The 16990-nt window shown below is 41.9% G+C and overlaps 1 protein-coding gene across 1 annotated transcript in view; it reads right to left on the minus strand.

Annotated features, from left to right (window-relative positions):
- Positions 1-642: 642 nt before the first annotated feature.
- The window catches only part of SRGAP2 (SLIT-ROBO Rho GTPase activating protein 2), a gene marked incomplete at its 3' end in the record, with an annotated part of 61846 nt that continues 45498 nt past the window's right edge, over positions 643-16990 (minus strand). Inside the window, exons 10-17 of the mRNA XM_010287549.1 lie at positions 14747-14831; positions 11964-11991; positions 9947-9977; positions 7886-7946; positions 5829-5906; positions 3775-3909; positions 2358-2463; positions 643-867 (exon numbers count right to left, since the gene is read on the minus strand). Coding sequence (XP_010285851.1) covers positions 643-867; positions 2358-2463; positions 3775-3909; positions 5829-5906; positions 7886-7946; positions 9947-9977; positions 11964-11991; positions 14747-14831 — 749 coding nt within the window. The remainder of the gene's footprint in view (positions 868-2357; positions 2464-3774; positions 3910-5828; positions 5907-7885; positions 7947-9946; positions 9978-11963; positions 11992-14746; positions 14832-16990) is intronic.

The following is a 16990-nucleotide window of genomic DNA, read 5'->3' on the forward strand; positions in this document are numbered from 1 at the left end:
TCAGCTTGGCCAGTAGGAAAGAAAACACCTCCTTTCCTTCCCCCACTCCCCAACCTTCCACCCCAGATGACAGGAGCCGCTCTGGCTGAATTGTTTCCAGATGTGGCTTTCAGACTGAACACACGGCCAGGCCTCTTGAGCTTTAAGCTGGATGGAAACGGTGATTTTGCATTCCTCCCTTTTCCCTCCCCCACCATCAGTGCTGCCCTGAAAATTAAACCATGCCACAGCTTTCTAGGTTCAGTCGCAAGTGACCCCTGTGTCTGAAGCAAAGGCACTCAAGACAAGGGGAAAAAAAAGGCCAAAGCAGGAGGGAAAAAAAGAAATAAAAGATAAAAAAAAGAGATTGATTTTGGCAGAAAATCCAGAACATCCAGGAAAATCCCTGCACCACCTTGCCCTTCAAGATAAGCGAGTTGGGTTCAACAACTGAATAGCTACTTTCTACCAGCTTATTTCTTTTAAGTTGACGACTCTCCAAAGACACCAGAGCCATCTTCTGTTCCATGAAACAGATTTTTTCTTAGGCTGGGTCAGATGCTCGAATCCAGAATTAGGCAAAGCGGAACGCATGACTGTAGCATCCTAATCCATAAATAAATATCCACCCATTCATTTTCTCCTCAGTGGTATCTATCATACCAGTAATCCTCGGTGTTTCCACCTCTGCTATAGACTGGACCCTCCAGCTCCCTTGGTCCTGGGAAGATGTTCTCATGTTGGATGATGATAGTTTTGATCAATTCATTGACATGAGCTTGGCAAGAGACTTGATCATGACCTTCAGGCACAGACATCAATGTTGGCCCAAAGCAGATGGCTAAATTGTAGGGATCCATCATGTTCTCTTCACTGAACTGAGATAAACTGCAAAAGACAGAAATGGGGAGGAGGGTTAACGGCTGAAAACAACATTATCATTATCATCATCTGCTGGAGAACACAGAGCTGAGCTGGGAAGTTTTGCTTTGGGCTTTCTGCTGTTTAAAGCTGATCGGCTGGGACATGAATGTTCTGGGTCCGTGTAAAAAGAGATACTGATGCCATTTACAGAGAAATGAAATAGAAACCCCGAAGGGAGTTTGAAAGCTCAAGACTGTGTGAAAGGTACTGGGTGCTGACTTCACAAGGGGAGGACATTGCTCTTTAATCTTCATCTTTAATTCTTCGGTATTATTGTTGTTCATAGCCCCCTTGCAGCCCAACACTCAATATAGCTGAAACCAGGACAGAGAGTTCTATCGGGTGCCCTTTGCCTAAGTGCGTGTGATCAAGTATGCGGAGGGTTACATCCTTTCTCCAAAGCCCAGGAGCTTCTCAAGTGGACCTTTTTTGGGATTCTTCTTCAGGATTTCCCAGCAAATCTGAATCTTATAGTTTCTATAGTGCTGGTTTTTAAAAACACATTTTTTATCTCACTAAATTTTGTCCCAAACCTACAATTTAAGCCTTTCACATACCACTTAAAGATTGAACAGAAAACTAAGTTTCAATACGACTCCCCTTGAAACTCTCTGTTTTCTAGATCACTACTTGGAATAATTAAAAGCTACTGAGACTGGAAAGTCACACGTTTCTGTGACTCCAGGAGTGATGTCTGTAAAACAAACCCCCTGCTTTCCAAAGAGAAACAACCACTTGAATATATGGATAGGTTTAGTAAATGTCCCGCTCCATTTTAATACAAATCTTGTAGAAAAAACTCAAACCCTGACATTTCCTCATTTTAACGTAAGGAATAAGACGTTCATCAAAAGTAGTTGATGAACTGGAGCTTTACAAAAGCAGATAGTAAGCCTCAGGTATCTGTTACGTCAAAATATTGTCTTACAGTTATTTTTCTCTTTCACCTAAGTAGTATTCAAAGGGCTCTGACAATGTGCACATAGCCTTTTGGTTAGGACGTTTTTCCTTTATGCTACCTCAGATGTCATGACCAAATTACTGGAGGAAGCTACTGACTCCTTGCTGCCAAGCTATCCAATGAACCAGCCAGATGCAGTGGACTGTTTTAAAAACATACACTCACTCTCCGCTGCTCCCACTAGTTAGCACATACTGCTCCTTGCTGGTGTGGGACCCAGTTTCCGACTCTTTCATATTACTTTTTGCTTGGATTACCAGCACATTATTCACTTTCATTTCCAGAACTCCTTTGAGATTGCATTAGTATCATCAGGATGAGTTTCACCAAGGCTGAAAAGCCCAGCAAGGCAGATGCGATAGCAAACTACTGCGGCGTCTACACCCTAAACTGGTGCTCAGGTCACACACAGCAGTGTTAAGACTGGTTCCGCCACTTATCACGTTTACACCGAGTACTGCGGCAGGGCCATGGTGCTCTCAAGGATACTCACTGATTGAGGAATGCAAAGAGGTATCTCATTACAATCAGAGTGGTCTTCGGCAGGTTCAGAAGCACCTTCCGGATGTGGAGCGCTCTCTCTTGTAAATTGTCCATTGCTGAAAGGAAGAAAGAGCACCAGAGTCATCAGATCACCATACCCACACCTTGCTAAATGCAAGCGGCATACTGTGGTGGTTCCTGTGCAAACTACTAAAAAGGGCAGCAGCAGCAGGAAGGGTTGGTCTGCCCGTATCCCAGATCTTCCGGCATGGGAACGCAAAGGCTGCAGAACCTGCTGGCGAAGCCTTTGTCAATGAAGGTCCCAGAACATATGAAACTTCACTGCAAGTTCCTTCCTAGCGTGGGAGCACTGGATGTCATCTGCTTCGATAGTTCTCTGGCACAATAGCTCATTCAAGTTCACTTAGAAAGGTGGGTGTTTAAAAAAGAAATTATGTAACACTCAAAGGAAAATTAACATAGCTAAACGTTGAGGCAAAAAGCTCTGTGTGCAGCAGCCTACTGAGAAATAAGTGGGCAGCATAAATCATCTCAGAAGGGAGAACTTATTTGGAAGCAGATTTTTCTTTTCATATAATGTTAATTCAACTCTGTAAATGCATTTATCAGGAGAAGAAAACCATGAGCCATTTTAGAAGCAGTTATCTTCTGCTTTACTTCAAAGGCTGCCACCGCAAAGACCATTTCGCTACTTGGACAATAGGATCATTCTTCAACTCTGAAGGACATGGCAATAGTTAGGCCATTTCAAATGAGGTTGCTCACACACAAAAAACACAAACAACCCTCTGCCTACCAGAACCACCTTTAGAAACCATCAAAAATGTTAACAACTTGACTGTGACTGCCCTCATGATTGATATTCTTCATCAGGAGTCAACAGAGGGTCCCTCGTGGTTATCAAGCTAAAAGGCACACGACTGCTACCTCGCCAGCTAAAGAGTGCGTACAGGCAGCGTGTACCTATCAATGCCAGGGAAAGCAGGCAGGGCAGGAAACCCAGCTGGAGATCCCTTCTTCTGAGAAAGCATTTCCAACACCTTCTGATCAGAGGTCTTACCGATTATTTTTTAGAAGTGGAGGTTTTTGTTTTATTTTGTTTTAAAAGAATCCTGCCACGAAGCACTATCTCAGAAAAATCCATGATACGGTCCTTAAAAATCTATTCATTTTTATCACCTTGCTCATTCATAAAAAACCTGCTATCAGAATAAGGATGGCTGTAACCAGGTAAAGGCCCAGACTCTGGCTAATAGACGAGGATACCATGCAACACAAACCCAACCAAAGTAACCATAAAAAGATTATTTCGGAGCCAGGAAACAAGGGGGAGAGGAAAAGAGGGAAGTGGAAGATGAGATTGGAAAAATTAATTCTATTAACTTTTGAGATCTTCATATACTTACTGACACAGGCAATCAGATCATGAAATATATCCTTGGGGAAGAGAGGGTGCTCCAACCCTCGAAAATAGAGCTTCAGAACTCCTGCTATTGAATCCATGTCATGGTCATTCTGGTCCCCAGCCAATGGATCTTCCCCTTCATGACAAACAAAGAAAAACAGGCAAGAAAAATCAGAATACTGGAGAAATGCATCAGACTGGAAGGATGCACCTCAGCTGGAGAAAAGGATTTATGCAGCACAGAGTTAATCCCACCTACTCCAGCTGCACTACAACCAGCGTGTAGAGAGAGATCTCTCCTGTGCATCGCAGTCGAGAAGGGAAGCCTCTGACAGCAATGCCAGGAGACCTGGGACAGCCTGGGACAGCCTTGCAGCCGGCGGAGTACAGCCTGGCACTGGCGCGCCTGGCTCACGCCCACGGAGGCTGGTGTTGCTCCTAGAGCGGTAGCAATGCTTCCAGGCTCTGTGCTCCACATATTTTGGTCGGGTGTGAACTTCGCAGATCCACCACGGAGGTGAACATTACATGAGTGCAGGAGTGGGTCTTTATGCAAACTCACAACTGAGGCTAAGGTGGATTGAGTGCACACGCAAGAGGCCATTGAGCATCGTGCACTTGGCTCAGCAGGATGCAGACATCTTACGTTGACTCGGCAGGGCCGGGGGTCTTTCTGGGACAGATAATTGGTCACTGCAGATATGCCACAGTTTGTCTGTATTACAAAAGAAAACATGCCCACTTACGGAGTTGTTCCCTAGGGAAAACTCCCTATCGGATATAATGAGATTTAATGATGGGGCAATCCTCAAATTGAAGCTATATATATCCATTATGTGACTGAAATTACCAAAGCTTGCCTATTATCTTAATAACACACAGGATAATAAATGGGCCACTACAAACCGGAGCATTATCCTTGATATTAACTGCCACCGAGGGTTCTGGATGAAGTAATAAACTGCAGAGACACTATTGTTAACTTTGTCAGTTCTGTATATCATATGCTTTACAGAGACAAGCGAGATGAAGGAAAAAAAATAAATCACCTTTTCATTTCTGCATGTTAATGCTGGAACAACTGGCTATTTTCCCAAGATGACTGGTATTTCCTTTATTTAAAAAAAGAGGTCTTTCATTCTGATATCAAGCCTTTACCCGCAGCCTGTGATACACATTTCTGCTTCCTCTATGCTTCAGGATTTTAATTCTCAGGTAGATGGAGGTGAAGACAGGTGAAATTAGATGCCGTGTTTCACACACGCTGTCTATGAAACTCCTTTCTTCCCAAAAGCAAATGAACTTGCTGTGCCTAAGTAATTACTGCTCATCTCTTCCAACAGCAAGCATAGAAACACACTAACCATATTCTTTCAGAGTGATGTATTCAGGGAATTAACACAAGCCCTATTGTTTCCAGTGACCCAAACAAGACTGGGGAGATGGGTTGCAAGGACTGCCCGAAGAGCAAGCTCTTCTGAACCTGCTCTGCTAGGGAGAAGAGCCCAGCGAGAAGCTGATGAGTCAGGAGGCTCCCAGCAGTTCTTTGCCTTTGTATGGAATGGTTCTTCACACAGAAATTCAAATCTATTAAAAGCTACGTCAAGTTAAGACTGTCTTGAAATTTACTCTCACGTGCGGATATTTAGAATAAATGTGGGCAAGCTGTGCCCCAAAAACATGGGAAAACACAGGATTTCATCCTCTAGCAGCCAGCCTATTCACACAGAGCTGGGGGGAGAGGGTAGGAAAATGCAGTTACACCTAATAATGAAATTCTCTTTACTCTTTAGTGTTACAAGTAATCAATAAACTATCAGACATGAGAGAAGATTGAATTCAGAATATTTATTATACAGACACTCTACAAGATATAAAGCATAATGCCAAACAACTGAGTATTCAAGGTTAATGAGCACTAGAAAAGTGTCTGGGCGAGGCTTAGGAAACACAAAAATCAAAGGCCCAGTATAGCAAGCTGCATTCAAAACATGCCTTTTCAGAACATTTAAACAAATTAATACATTTGGCAATAATTTCCGAGATCCTCCTTACCTCTCTCAAATGCATTTTTTATGTCATTTACTTCAACTTGTGACCCAGACACCCTGAATATCCCTTCATGCTGCAAACCTGTAAGACAGTAAGAGATGTTGATAACAGTAAGATAAGATAGGCTGGCACCTTCATCAGCTACAGCATATATGAGAAAGGAAACATAAGGAACACAGGCGAAAGTATGCCGGTTTTAAAGCCATCTTTCCCTTATATGTCCAGGCACATACAGAATACGTAAAAACAGAACTCAGTACGACCAAGAAAAAATATTAACCCTTCTTCGTAAACTGACAGAATAACTGGGTTATAACAGCCATGCATGTTATCTTTTACCCTGAAGGATCCCCAAAGGATTTTACAACCCAAAGTCATAAACTAATGGTACATCAGCCAGAAGTAAAATACAACTAACTACACAATGAAACAGTTTATTTTGCAAGAGCAATACCACAAAGGCACAGAGCAAATCGGCCAATTGAAATGGAAGCATTTAATTACCCCAGCACGACCTGCTATCGAGGGTTTTAGGATAGTCTTTAAGACATTCTTGCTAAAAAGTAACCATTAGCAATGTCATTAAAACCAATTATCAAGTAGGCGAGATGTTCCAATATACTACCATCACAACAATTTCGTTGGTACATTGTAAGATGAGCAACAACCGTTACAGATCAACTAATGAACAAAGTATATGCTTCACGTAGGGAAATCAACTCCCATTCATTCAAGCCTTTTAACTGCACACTTTCTGAAACAGGGAATGTCGCAGCATCTTTGCTTCATTTATAATAATGGCTGCAAATTAATAAGCTCTCTTGAATGCATCTGTGGCCTCTTCCTCCCAAATTCTGCAACTGTTTGTATCACAACGCAACGAAACCTTTGCAGTATGTGGCTGTATCTGGTAGCTGTGACACATTGCTGTAACAGTGAAAAGAAACAATCCCAAGTGCAGAGAAGCACGAAAGAAAATGACACTCATCCCACACCTAGGCAGCAAAACATTTAGAAATGTCAGGCTACCTCCAACAAAATTCATTCCTGCAATGTAAGTGCATCAGGCAGGCAGTTTTATCATTTCTTCTGCCTAAAATGGATTTCTTGTATAAAAGCACATTCCTTCTAATTACAAACTGTAAAAAACCTGTACATTACCTATAAGGCAATGATCTGACATTAAGAGCAAAAATCAGCTGAACCTGTTGGAAAATCCTTCTGCTGAGGATCTATTCTAACTCAGGAATATGAGTCTAAAAAATAAAATCTCCTGCTGGCCCCGATTTGATTCACATTGCAATGTGGTTTCAATGATTTTTCCAGCAAATGTCCAAGTATGGCCTTAATGAAGGATTATAGCACTTGGTTCTTCCAAGTAATGATGAGAATGGGACTCTAGATCATAGTTTCTAAAATGCTAATTAATCAAGGAATATGAAATGGGACCTACTATCTGGCTCTGGTCATAGTTAATGAAGATGAAGTCAACCTCTTTCTACATATATTAACTGACAGCTGTTTCACATGCTACTAACAAACGGTATCCATTAAAAAGGAAAAGAAATGACAATAAATGTATAAAATATTTTACAGCATTCAAGGCTGTGAAGTTAACCTTTGAAACAGGTATAAATCATCTCACTGAGGCAATAAGTGAGCAATTAATTCACTACTTGACCTCCTACATTCAAATACCTAGAGTATTCCTCCTCCTTTAGGAACAGTGTGATCATCATTGAAGGCCATGTTTCAGGGCTCAAAGCAAGGTGAGTGGAGGTGAAGCAGGAGTGGTATCTAAGGATGGGAACCTTATTTTACATGAAACAAAGGAATATCGTTGGAAGAGTAACATTTGCAAGGTCATGGATTTGCCATAACCGTTTGGAAAATTGATCACACACACCCCCCAATATAGCCAAAAAGTCAGTGATAGTTTCTTTATATTGCAGCCTCTAGGATTCCATGTCCCACGCTACTCTGAACGTTTTCCAGAAGGCTTCTACATCGCTGTTCATTTCACAGAAATATTACAGGATACCTTTCGTCCATAAACTCACCATGTCTGCTAATGAATCGTATGCAGCTCTCCACGACCAGGGGAATGGCTTGTGAGGAATCCTGTACAAAGAGAAATTTAAACAAGAGCAGCAATCAGAACGCAGAATGATGATAAGGGGCGGAAGGCGGCGTGGGGCAGGGGGAGAATGGAAAGCAAATTTATCCTCTCATCTGTCATATTCTGGTTCCTTGCAGTTCCAGATGTGTTTAGTTTCTGGACTGATTACCAAACATCTCAAATATCAGCAATTTCGGGATTGCATCAAACTCCTGCTATTTTGTCACAAACATTTAAAATGGCTCATCAGTGCCCTACGGTCACAGCCCACTAAGTAAGGTGCACCATACAGGTACCTGCTCGTGGGAAAAAAGCTCATTTCCAGCTTAAACGTTAATTGAGACTTTCAGTATGGAAACAAGCCTTTACACTTCCCTAGTCTCTGCTTCACAGGATCACAGATTAGTTTTCACACAACTGAATTTCTGCAATGTTCGCAGTTATTCCTCCCGTTTTGGGGAATGGCAACTAAGCAACCAAAGTGCTGCAGTTCACTAAAGGTCAGATGCCCGTGATTAAAATTACCATGTGATTAAAACTTCCGAGTTTCTGCTTATGTATAGCCTCTTCTACCATAGTTTTGGACAGCAATGCCTCTAATTTATCTCACCATGCTCACTTGTTAGGATGGCACAATATCACATTTCAGTCAGTTCAAAGGGATGACAGTCCTCTGCTCAAATATACGTATTTAAACAAAAAAAGTTCAACCTTTTTCCTAACTTGTTCAGGTTTAATGTTTTTTTTGTTTTACTGAAATGTCACAGAGCTTGGTCATATAGTGACAGTTAATAATTTCTCTACTAATTAGCCATAGCCAATTAGAACTAGTTTTCTGTATGCTGCACAGAACACCACTAAGCAATTAAGAGTACCTCAGAAGCCAGTCCGCTGTTCAACCAACCCCTGAGGACACGCTTTATTAATAATCATCCAAACAGCATTATAACCCCGCAGACTTATTTTGGAGTTTGACAGGAGGAACCCACAGAGAAGCACATATTCAGGGTCCCCAGCCGAGATTAAAACTCTCAGAGCAGTTATGTTTTGAACTGTTGGGTCACAATCAAAAAACCCCGTTAAAACCACATGCAAGCGATTTCCTGTAGGTTACTGTGAGCTGTGGATTCAGTGTTTGAAAACAGATTAGTTTTTAATTTAGGTCTCCAAATCAGAGAATGGTCTGTCAGCTCTACTGGGGTCAGAATATGCTCCGAGACCTCAAAAACTACTTGTGAAATGGCAATTGACACATATACTTCATTTGCAGCATAGGAAGAGACCATTTTTAGTGCATAAATAAAGGAACAACAATTAAGCTCAGGAAAAGGAAAAGGTTCGACTCCGCACACCGAAAACACAACCTGCTCTCTTACTTCATTTCCAATATACAGGGACCCTAAAAACTATAAAGCAGCACCTCAAGACAGACTATATGAAATGAAATTCCAAGCCGAATTTTGTCTTTACAGTATCAACAAGAAAGATTGTGGTTTTTCCCTATCTCAAAAGAAACGTATTTTAGCTCATCACGTACTAAAAAGTAACAGATTATCCACCACAGCCAGGAAAACAAAACATTGTGGTTGTAAGTCTTTATTACAAGAAGGCACAACAAGTGAGCAGTTACTGGTTTAACAGCATTGCAGAGGGGTACCAGCGGAAAAAAAAAGGGAAAGGGGACAAAGAAAAAACAGCATGAAACCCACAAACTGTGACTGTCCAGATAGCTCAAGGCTTATTTGACATTTTTGGTTCCAGGTCTGTCAAAACAGGGTAAAATTATTTCTAAATTTTGCCAAAGAAAATAGATCAAAGCTGTGGATCTGTGTTTTATTGGTTTCAGTTACTGAATGAGCAGATACCAGTTCCACTGAAACAAGACTGAAAAGGTCGATGTAAGAGAAGGAGGGAAGGATAAAAATCACTTCCCTGTTCTCCATCTATCCTCTACACAAACACACTCCTATCCCTGTTTCACTACTTAAGGAATGTTTATTACCTGCTTCCTTACGGTAGAGCTGCGCCTGCTGCTGATGAGATCAGAACCGCCCATTGGTGCAGGAGGGAAAAACAGAACAGAAAAGTCAAGATAATCCTCTGCTATCATCGCTCTCTTTCGTTCGGTATTCCAAACCACGTGTATTTTGGAGAAGGGAAGGAGCCAGATACACAAGTCAATCATAATGACTTCAGTCTCATTCAATTTATGGAACTTCAGGAAGATTTTAAGTGACTTTAAAGCACTAAAAGACTGAAATAGACACAAGGGAGCCCACTGCTTTGACAAAAGATTACCCCTGACATTTTAATTGCAACCATATGGAAATCTATTATATAGGGCTCCTTGTTCAAGATGAAGTTTGTTATAAATTACACATAGCTGCTCTCTGAAAGAGCCACTCTACAGAGGGGAGAAGCAGGTGGGAGCATGCTGGTTCCTCCTGTGCTGTTAACAGCAGCCATTGTGGAGCCTTTATTACAGTTTCTTATAAGACTTCAAAAAAACAAGTAAAACAAACCCCATCGAACAGCAGCACACACTAGCCAGGCTAGGCCTTTTCAGTACAAACCATGATGGTGTCTCATTTCTCTATGGTGGCAGACATTAATTGTAGGAAGAGAGGAAAAAAAGCCTTCCTTTGCCAGAATTTTTCCCCTCAAAATTTATTACTGGGGTTTAAAATTCCTACAGTTTCTTGTAAAAATGAAGCGCGAGGGATAACAGTAGAGAGGCCCTAATGTATCAGTCAAGCCAATTCCCTGCTAGGGCAGACGGCTGCTGAATTATAAATAAGGTGATTAGAACTGTGATTTTTTAAAAGACTGTACAATGTGCTAATTCAGGGGAAATTCCTTTTATAAAAATCAAAAACACTGCATAAAAAAAAAAGGCAATCAAATTCCATGGGCTGTCACAGACAATAAGGTCTATTTTAAACTATTAGCAGTAATGATTCTTTGATATTTAAAATTGTTTCATGATGAATAATATTTTATTATTATAGACGTCAGGCTCTAATTAGGACCTGTCAGCTTTGCTTTGCTGTAAGGAATGTGAAAAGTAGTAATGACTCCAGACCGGTAGTAATCACCTTCCTTTTGTTAACAAGGCAGGATGATGCACAGCCCCTACTCCAGCTCCTCGTGCCCAGCGGAGCTCCTTGAATCCATCAATCTGGAGATGGAGATTTGTTATGTTTTATAAAAACTCCATCAGGAGAAGCTTAGTTATGGTTCTGTGATTGGTCCTAATTATAAATGAAAAGCTCATTCTCCATGACCTCTGTACTGCTGCAATCCGCTTCCACGGCAGAGCGGAGACCATCAACAGGATAAAGAGTTTTCCGATTTACGTTACTCAGCCCCATACACCAACCAAGTGGATAAACCCTGCAGAGTCACGGGCCCGTCTCCCTTACAGAAATACAAATGCGTTTAGAAGAATCTTAGTTCGAACAATACTTCTCTGGGTGACAGCGTGTCCTGGTTTCAGCTGGGACAGTGCCTGTGCCAAATTAAACAGTTTCTCACACCAGCCCATCCTCTTCCTGGTCTGGATCAAACACACTGGGGCAAGGAAAAGCACAAGACCTCCACCAATTTTTTTTTTTTTTTTTTCCCCCCTTTGGTTATTTTTAAGCCCAGTCAGCTTCCCAAGCTGTTGCAACAGGCAGCCCTGCCAGCAGGTGTATGGTCACAACTGCGGCGGCAGCACAGGGCAGCGACGAGCAAGGAGAGGTGTTTAGGCAGGCACTGCACGGAGAGAAATATTCATCACTCAGCTGACCAGAGGTTACGAAACGCAGGTATAAGCTGTGCCACTACCTTGCACTAACGCAGGTAATAGCGACGGCACTTAAAGCCATATTCGCTAGTGGGAATTTGCTTCATGTATTAGCTAAATGAGTATCTTTTTCTAACAGATACATATCCTGGGCTGGTAACCGATCTAGAATGGCAGTGACCAGTTTGCATCAGATTTTTCCTTAAAAAATAATCTCCTGAGCCACACCTACCTGGCAAGGGAGCAGTCAGTCCGTTGACCTGTTAAGACGACAAAGACATACGGCATTAGGAGAGAGGAATGGGAAAGTACCTTCAACAGGTTTGCAAAGCCAGTTTTGGAAGCAGATGGAGGGGAGAAACCATCGGAGAGGGAGGGGGCAGCTCTGGGAGGGCGGAGAGGGGCTGCCTTCCCCAGGAGCGCTGCTGGGGAGACCACCGAAGCCCATCCCTGCGGCACAGCTCTGCCGCGGCCGAGCAGGAAACGCAGCAAACGGCTCAGGCCGCCTGAGGACTTTCTTTGGAAAGTATTGTTTTTGAAAATTAGTTCCCTGTGCATTCTAATTGTTGACTTCCGCTGCCAAAAAACTGGGTCTGTCAACCTCTCCCTCCCTCCCCCTTCCCAGGAGAATTGGTGGGGCGAGAGATTTATAAAGCCACTTAGTAAGATTGAAAACATTCACGGATTTGTTAGCCCACAGACTGAACGTGCTGGCATTAAGCTATTTTGGGAGACAGACGTTTTATGATATTTTCCACAAACATATTTATAAAAACGTTGCATTAACTTGCACTGAGTTTGCAAGGAGCGGCCAAGCTAACGACTACTGCTAATGCAGGCATCGTTTTAAAATAGCACAACAAGGAGTAAGAGAGACAGAAAACTAGTGTGTGCCTTTGGGAATTGTACAGGCCAGATCTTTTGCTGGTACAGATCATCATCAGTGAAACCATACTGATTTACAACAGCTGAAAATCCACCTTCCCTACGATGTCTTCCTGCTCCTGGGGAGACGGAAGAATGAACGAGGGAAACGACTAATTGCTGATGGCTGACAATTAGTTGAACACGTCTCGATAGCCACTTTCCTCTCCCCATGTAAAGCCAAAACAGCGCATAATTTACATGAAAATGTTATTCTGAAGCAGAATTTCCAGCCATCTGTCCCATTTCCATCATAGAATATTCATATATATAAATTACATGGCTGCAGCAACATCAAGGGGCTCCTACATTAGGGTGACAAATGTGTACAGTAGGCAGGGACATAATTACTTGTAGATAGGAAGACTTGCTGCTATTTTTATTACTGAACTTGTAATCTTTAGATTAAGGTAATTTGCAAAAGGGCTAATAAATGTCACCTGAGGATGGGGCAAAGAAGAATAAAAATCTTAAAAAAACCCATGTATTTTCCAGGGACTGAAGACACGCAGCTGTATGCACATTTTTCAGTAAAGCTTCCAACCATGCTCCGGGGACTTGTGAAAGGAATTTTATTTGCCCGTTTCCCAATTAAGTGACATTTTATGGATAAGTCTAGGCACGGTCCCCAGTTTGTACCATTAACCTGCTAATGTGGTTTTGGAGACGAGATGTACCTCCCTTTCTTAGCTCCTTTTGATCTCACAGATGACAGAAGTGATTTTTTTTCAGAAGCTGCTGGAGCTCACCCTGACACACACTGGGTCCCTTCACAGAGTGACTGAGAAAGCTCTGGTTTGCAAAGCAACCACAAGAAAACAGAAGCAGCCTTTAAATCTACATAGCAATACAGAAATCGTATTTAATTTCCTCTTCCTTCCCCCCCACCACAGCTTGAGATGGGTTCAAGGGGCAGGCAGGTTAAGAGGAAATAGGTCTCGGTATGCAGAGGTCAGCTATGATCCCAGAATGTGATTAGTCACAGGGGCAGCATGGGTGTCATTTGGAGATATTTAGAGGCAGAAGAAAAATACCCTAAGGACACAGATCTTTGGCTTCATCCACCCTTTCTACAAGACAGCTGAAGAGACGAGAACTTTAAACAATAAAGCTCAAAATGATGGCAACATCCTTCCTTTACCTTCTAGCGGTTTGGGTCTGATAAACATGAAGCTCTTAATTACTGTGGCAATAAGTATTTTATTTTTATAGCGCATTTTTAAACTGAAAGCAAAGCAGTTCAAGGACCACATGCTGTTTAAGTTTTCATTCAGAAGATTTGCACACCATAAACTGTGGGGAGTCCAGTTAAGTTACATATCAAAACACGAGCCCTGCTCCAGCACATAAACCCAGGAACGAGTTGAGCCATTTTTCGACCTGACATTTAGACTGTTAAAACCTTCTCCTCTGCAAATACGAGGCAGACAGGTTTCTATGGAAACTTGACTGCATAGTTTAAGCATGTTTGGCCAACAGAATTTGCCCATACCATGAAGGGAAAGAATCCTCCTTTGTTCTGACACTAATAGCAAATGCATATTCAGTTCTGGCTGCTGCCCTTTGACTAATGTCCTCTAGATGGGCGACATATTTTACATGCTCTGAAATTTGTTTATTATTCTCCCAATAAAAGCCCATGCTCACATACATTAGCTTAGTCTGGATTGAACCCACAGAGGTGAGAAGCAGCTAAACTACCATGCAAATGAATCTTCTGACCAGCCTAACAAGGCAATACTTCTCAACTAATTGGTAAACTGTAAATCACAAGGTTCACCCCAATACAGATTAAGTGAGAAGCAGAACGTGCCTGTATGGGGAGAGGACGGGATGGAGGAGTGGGCATATGCTTCATTTTAACAAATAAGCGATGCACATTAGTGATTCATTAGGCATTTTCCGTTCACCATTAATCAAGCAGCCAGGTAGGTCATTTGGCTTCTCCATCACGCAGATCAGAAAAATAAATTCATAAAACATGAGTATGCCCACTTTGCATCAGTAATCAAAGACCGTTACACTCAGCTGACTAATTCAATAAGTGCAATAGCCTGGCTAATAGCAGTGATGAGCGGATCCCAGACTCACTTTCTCCCAGGGTCTTCTGAAGAAGGTCGTGTTTGGCTTGGAGCTTTGTTATCAGGTTCCTGCCTTCCAGATACTCCTTCATTTTCTGTGAAGGTGGAAAAAACCAAGATCATGAGCGGACAATTAATTTCTCCGATTGCATCTTTAGGTTACTGGATTCTGAACACAGTGCTGAAATACAGAATTACACTGAAATTTACGGTGCAAAGGCTGAACTACGTTCTCCTGGTTTATACGTCCAGGCAAATCCGAAGCTCGGTCCATACGTATCTGCAGTGCCATTTCTATTGTTTCACTGTGGAATCAGCTGAATGTTTGGCATCTTTTAAGACATCTGAGAAGCTGTCATGCATCTCCTCTCCACGCAGGGTGAAATGGAAATGCACTTCCCTCGTGCGTCAGGCGACTGAATGAGCAATCTGTTTTAACAAACTCAAAGGCTGCTACTGTGCTTATTCTCTCACTTAACCTCTCTCACCCCACTTTACTTGTCAAATAGTGTGTCTGCCTCCACGCTGGATGATACACAGGGTTGCAGGGAGGGCACGGGACAAAACAAATAAAGATATTATTTAAGTTCAGATTTGTTCTCCTGGTGAAATATTATACAATCATGCAGTCATTTTTCCCACTTCTTTCTGATTTTTTACAGCTCTGCAAACACTAGTTTTTTACAGCTCTTTCATCTCTTATTTTGCAGCTCAGAACAGCATTATTTATAGTCTCTGTGCTGCAGCGCATAAAATACTCTGCTGTACAGTAGCTGTCCACATTATAATTAGGACATTTACACTCAAAAATACATAAATAGCACATAACTCTTCATATATCACAGGTCATTCTTTAGAATCATGAGGTATTTTAAAAATTCAGCTAGCAAACTGAACACAAAGAAAGGATTCTTGTTCAATAATGAAATGTTCTTGTCTTCAGCTTTCTCCAGTTCTATCCACTTTCTTCCAGTTCTGGTCTAGTATTACCAAATTAAGACTGCAAACCCTTAAGGTAAAAAAACCCCAAACAAACGGTATTTTAGCTAAGAGAGTGCCCGGACCCTGGGCAATATATACATATACTGCGGCAGTACTGAGGGTGGGGGGGAGAGCATCCAGGAGCTAATGAAGTTTCCATTATGGGCCCCCAGCAGTAGCGTGTACCAACACCACAGACAAAAATGGCTGAACTGGGGCTTTAATTAACTGCCGAGAGTCTTTGTTTTACATCCCTTTGGTTGACAACATTGGAAGAAAAATTTCGTAAGACTGAAGTCCCTTTGGAGAGTCTCCTGATTCCTATTCTAATACTCAACTTTTTTTGTTGTTTTAGAAGAAAACAGGAAGCGTGATCACTGTGGCAAAAAAAAAAAAATTAACTGTATTTTTTCGAATTTCCTTGTACAATCTGTTTGCCAAGCTCCAATTATGTATTTTGCTCAATCAGTTAAATTTTTGCATGAAATTTTGACAGAAGAAAACATGAAGCATATATGCTGCAAAAATAACCAGAGAATTTGAAGTGGGCATTTGAGGATAAATCTGGTTCTGGGAGGCGCCGAGCTCCCCGTCTCAAAGTCACAATCAGGCGAAGAGACAGAAGGACTAGAAGGCTCAGCTCCAAATAGCTCAAACAGAAGCTTAAAGATCAGCAAATCAACTTGACTTGGAAGAGAGTTAAGCTTCCCTTTAAAGCAGGTATAAAAAACTTAAGCTCAGCCTACCAGTGGCTGCGGTCGAGCGCGGGGCAGACGATTCCCTGTGCGGAGCAGGGCAGAGGCACGCGGCAGCACTCGCAGATGCTCTGGCTTCGAGGCATTTGCAGCGGTCACATTAAGAACATTGCCTGCCCGCAGACGGGTACCAGGGATTGTTTTAATGGAGAAAAAAGGAAGGTTCCTCTCCAGTGCAGTATTTCATGCGTTCTTTCTATTTCCTCATGCCTAACATTCTGTACCCTGCCTGTTACCAGTATGCTTATGAAAAAAAATAAGTAATTTCAAAATAAGGCTTCAGGCTTTTTTCAATGAATTACAAAGATCCACTAGCATTTGATTTCTGACTTAATAAAAACAGTTCAAAAAAAACCCTAAAAAAAAAAAAAAGAAATATCGAAATACAGGAGAATTCCTAAGGATTTAATTTCTGGCAGAGCACAGCTGGAGTCAGACTAAGTACAATCAGACACAAAGCAGTAGAAACGTCCTCAAGTCATGTTATTTCTGCATTGTGAAAATTAAGAGGTGAGGAT

This window comes from Phaethon lepturus, unplaced genomic scaffold (assembly GCF_000687285.1).
Source record: "Phaethon lepturus isolate BGI_N335 unplaced genomic scaffold, ASM68728v1 scaffold55495, whole genome shotgun sequence".
Lineage (NCBI taxonomy): Eukaryota > Metazoa > Chordata > Aves > Phaethontiformes > Phaethontidae > Phaethon > Phaethon lepturus.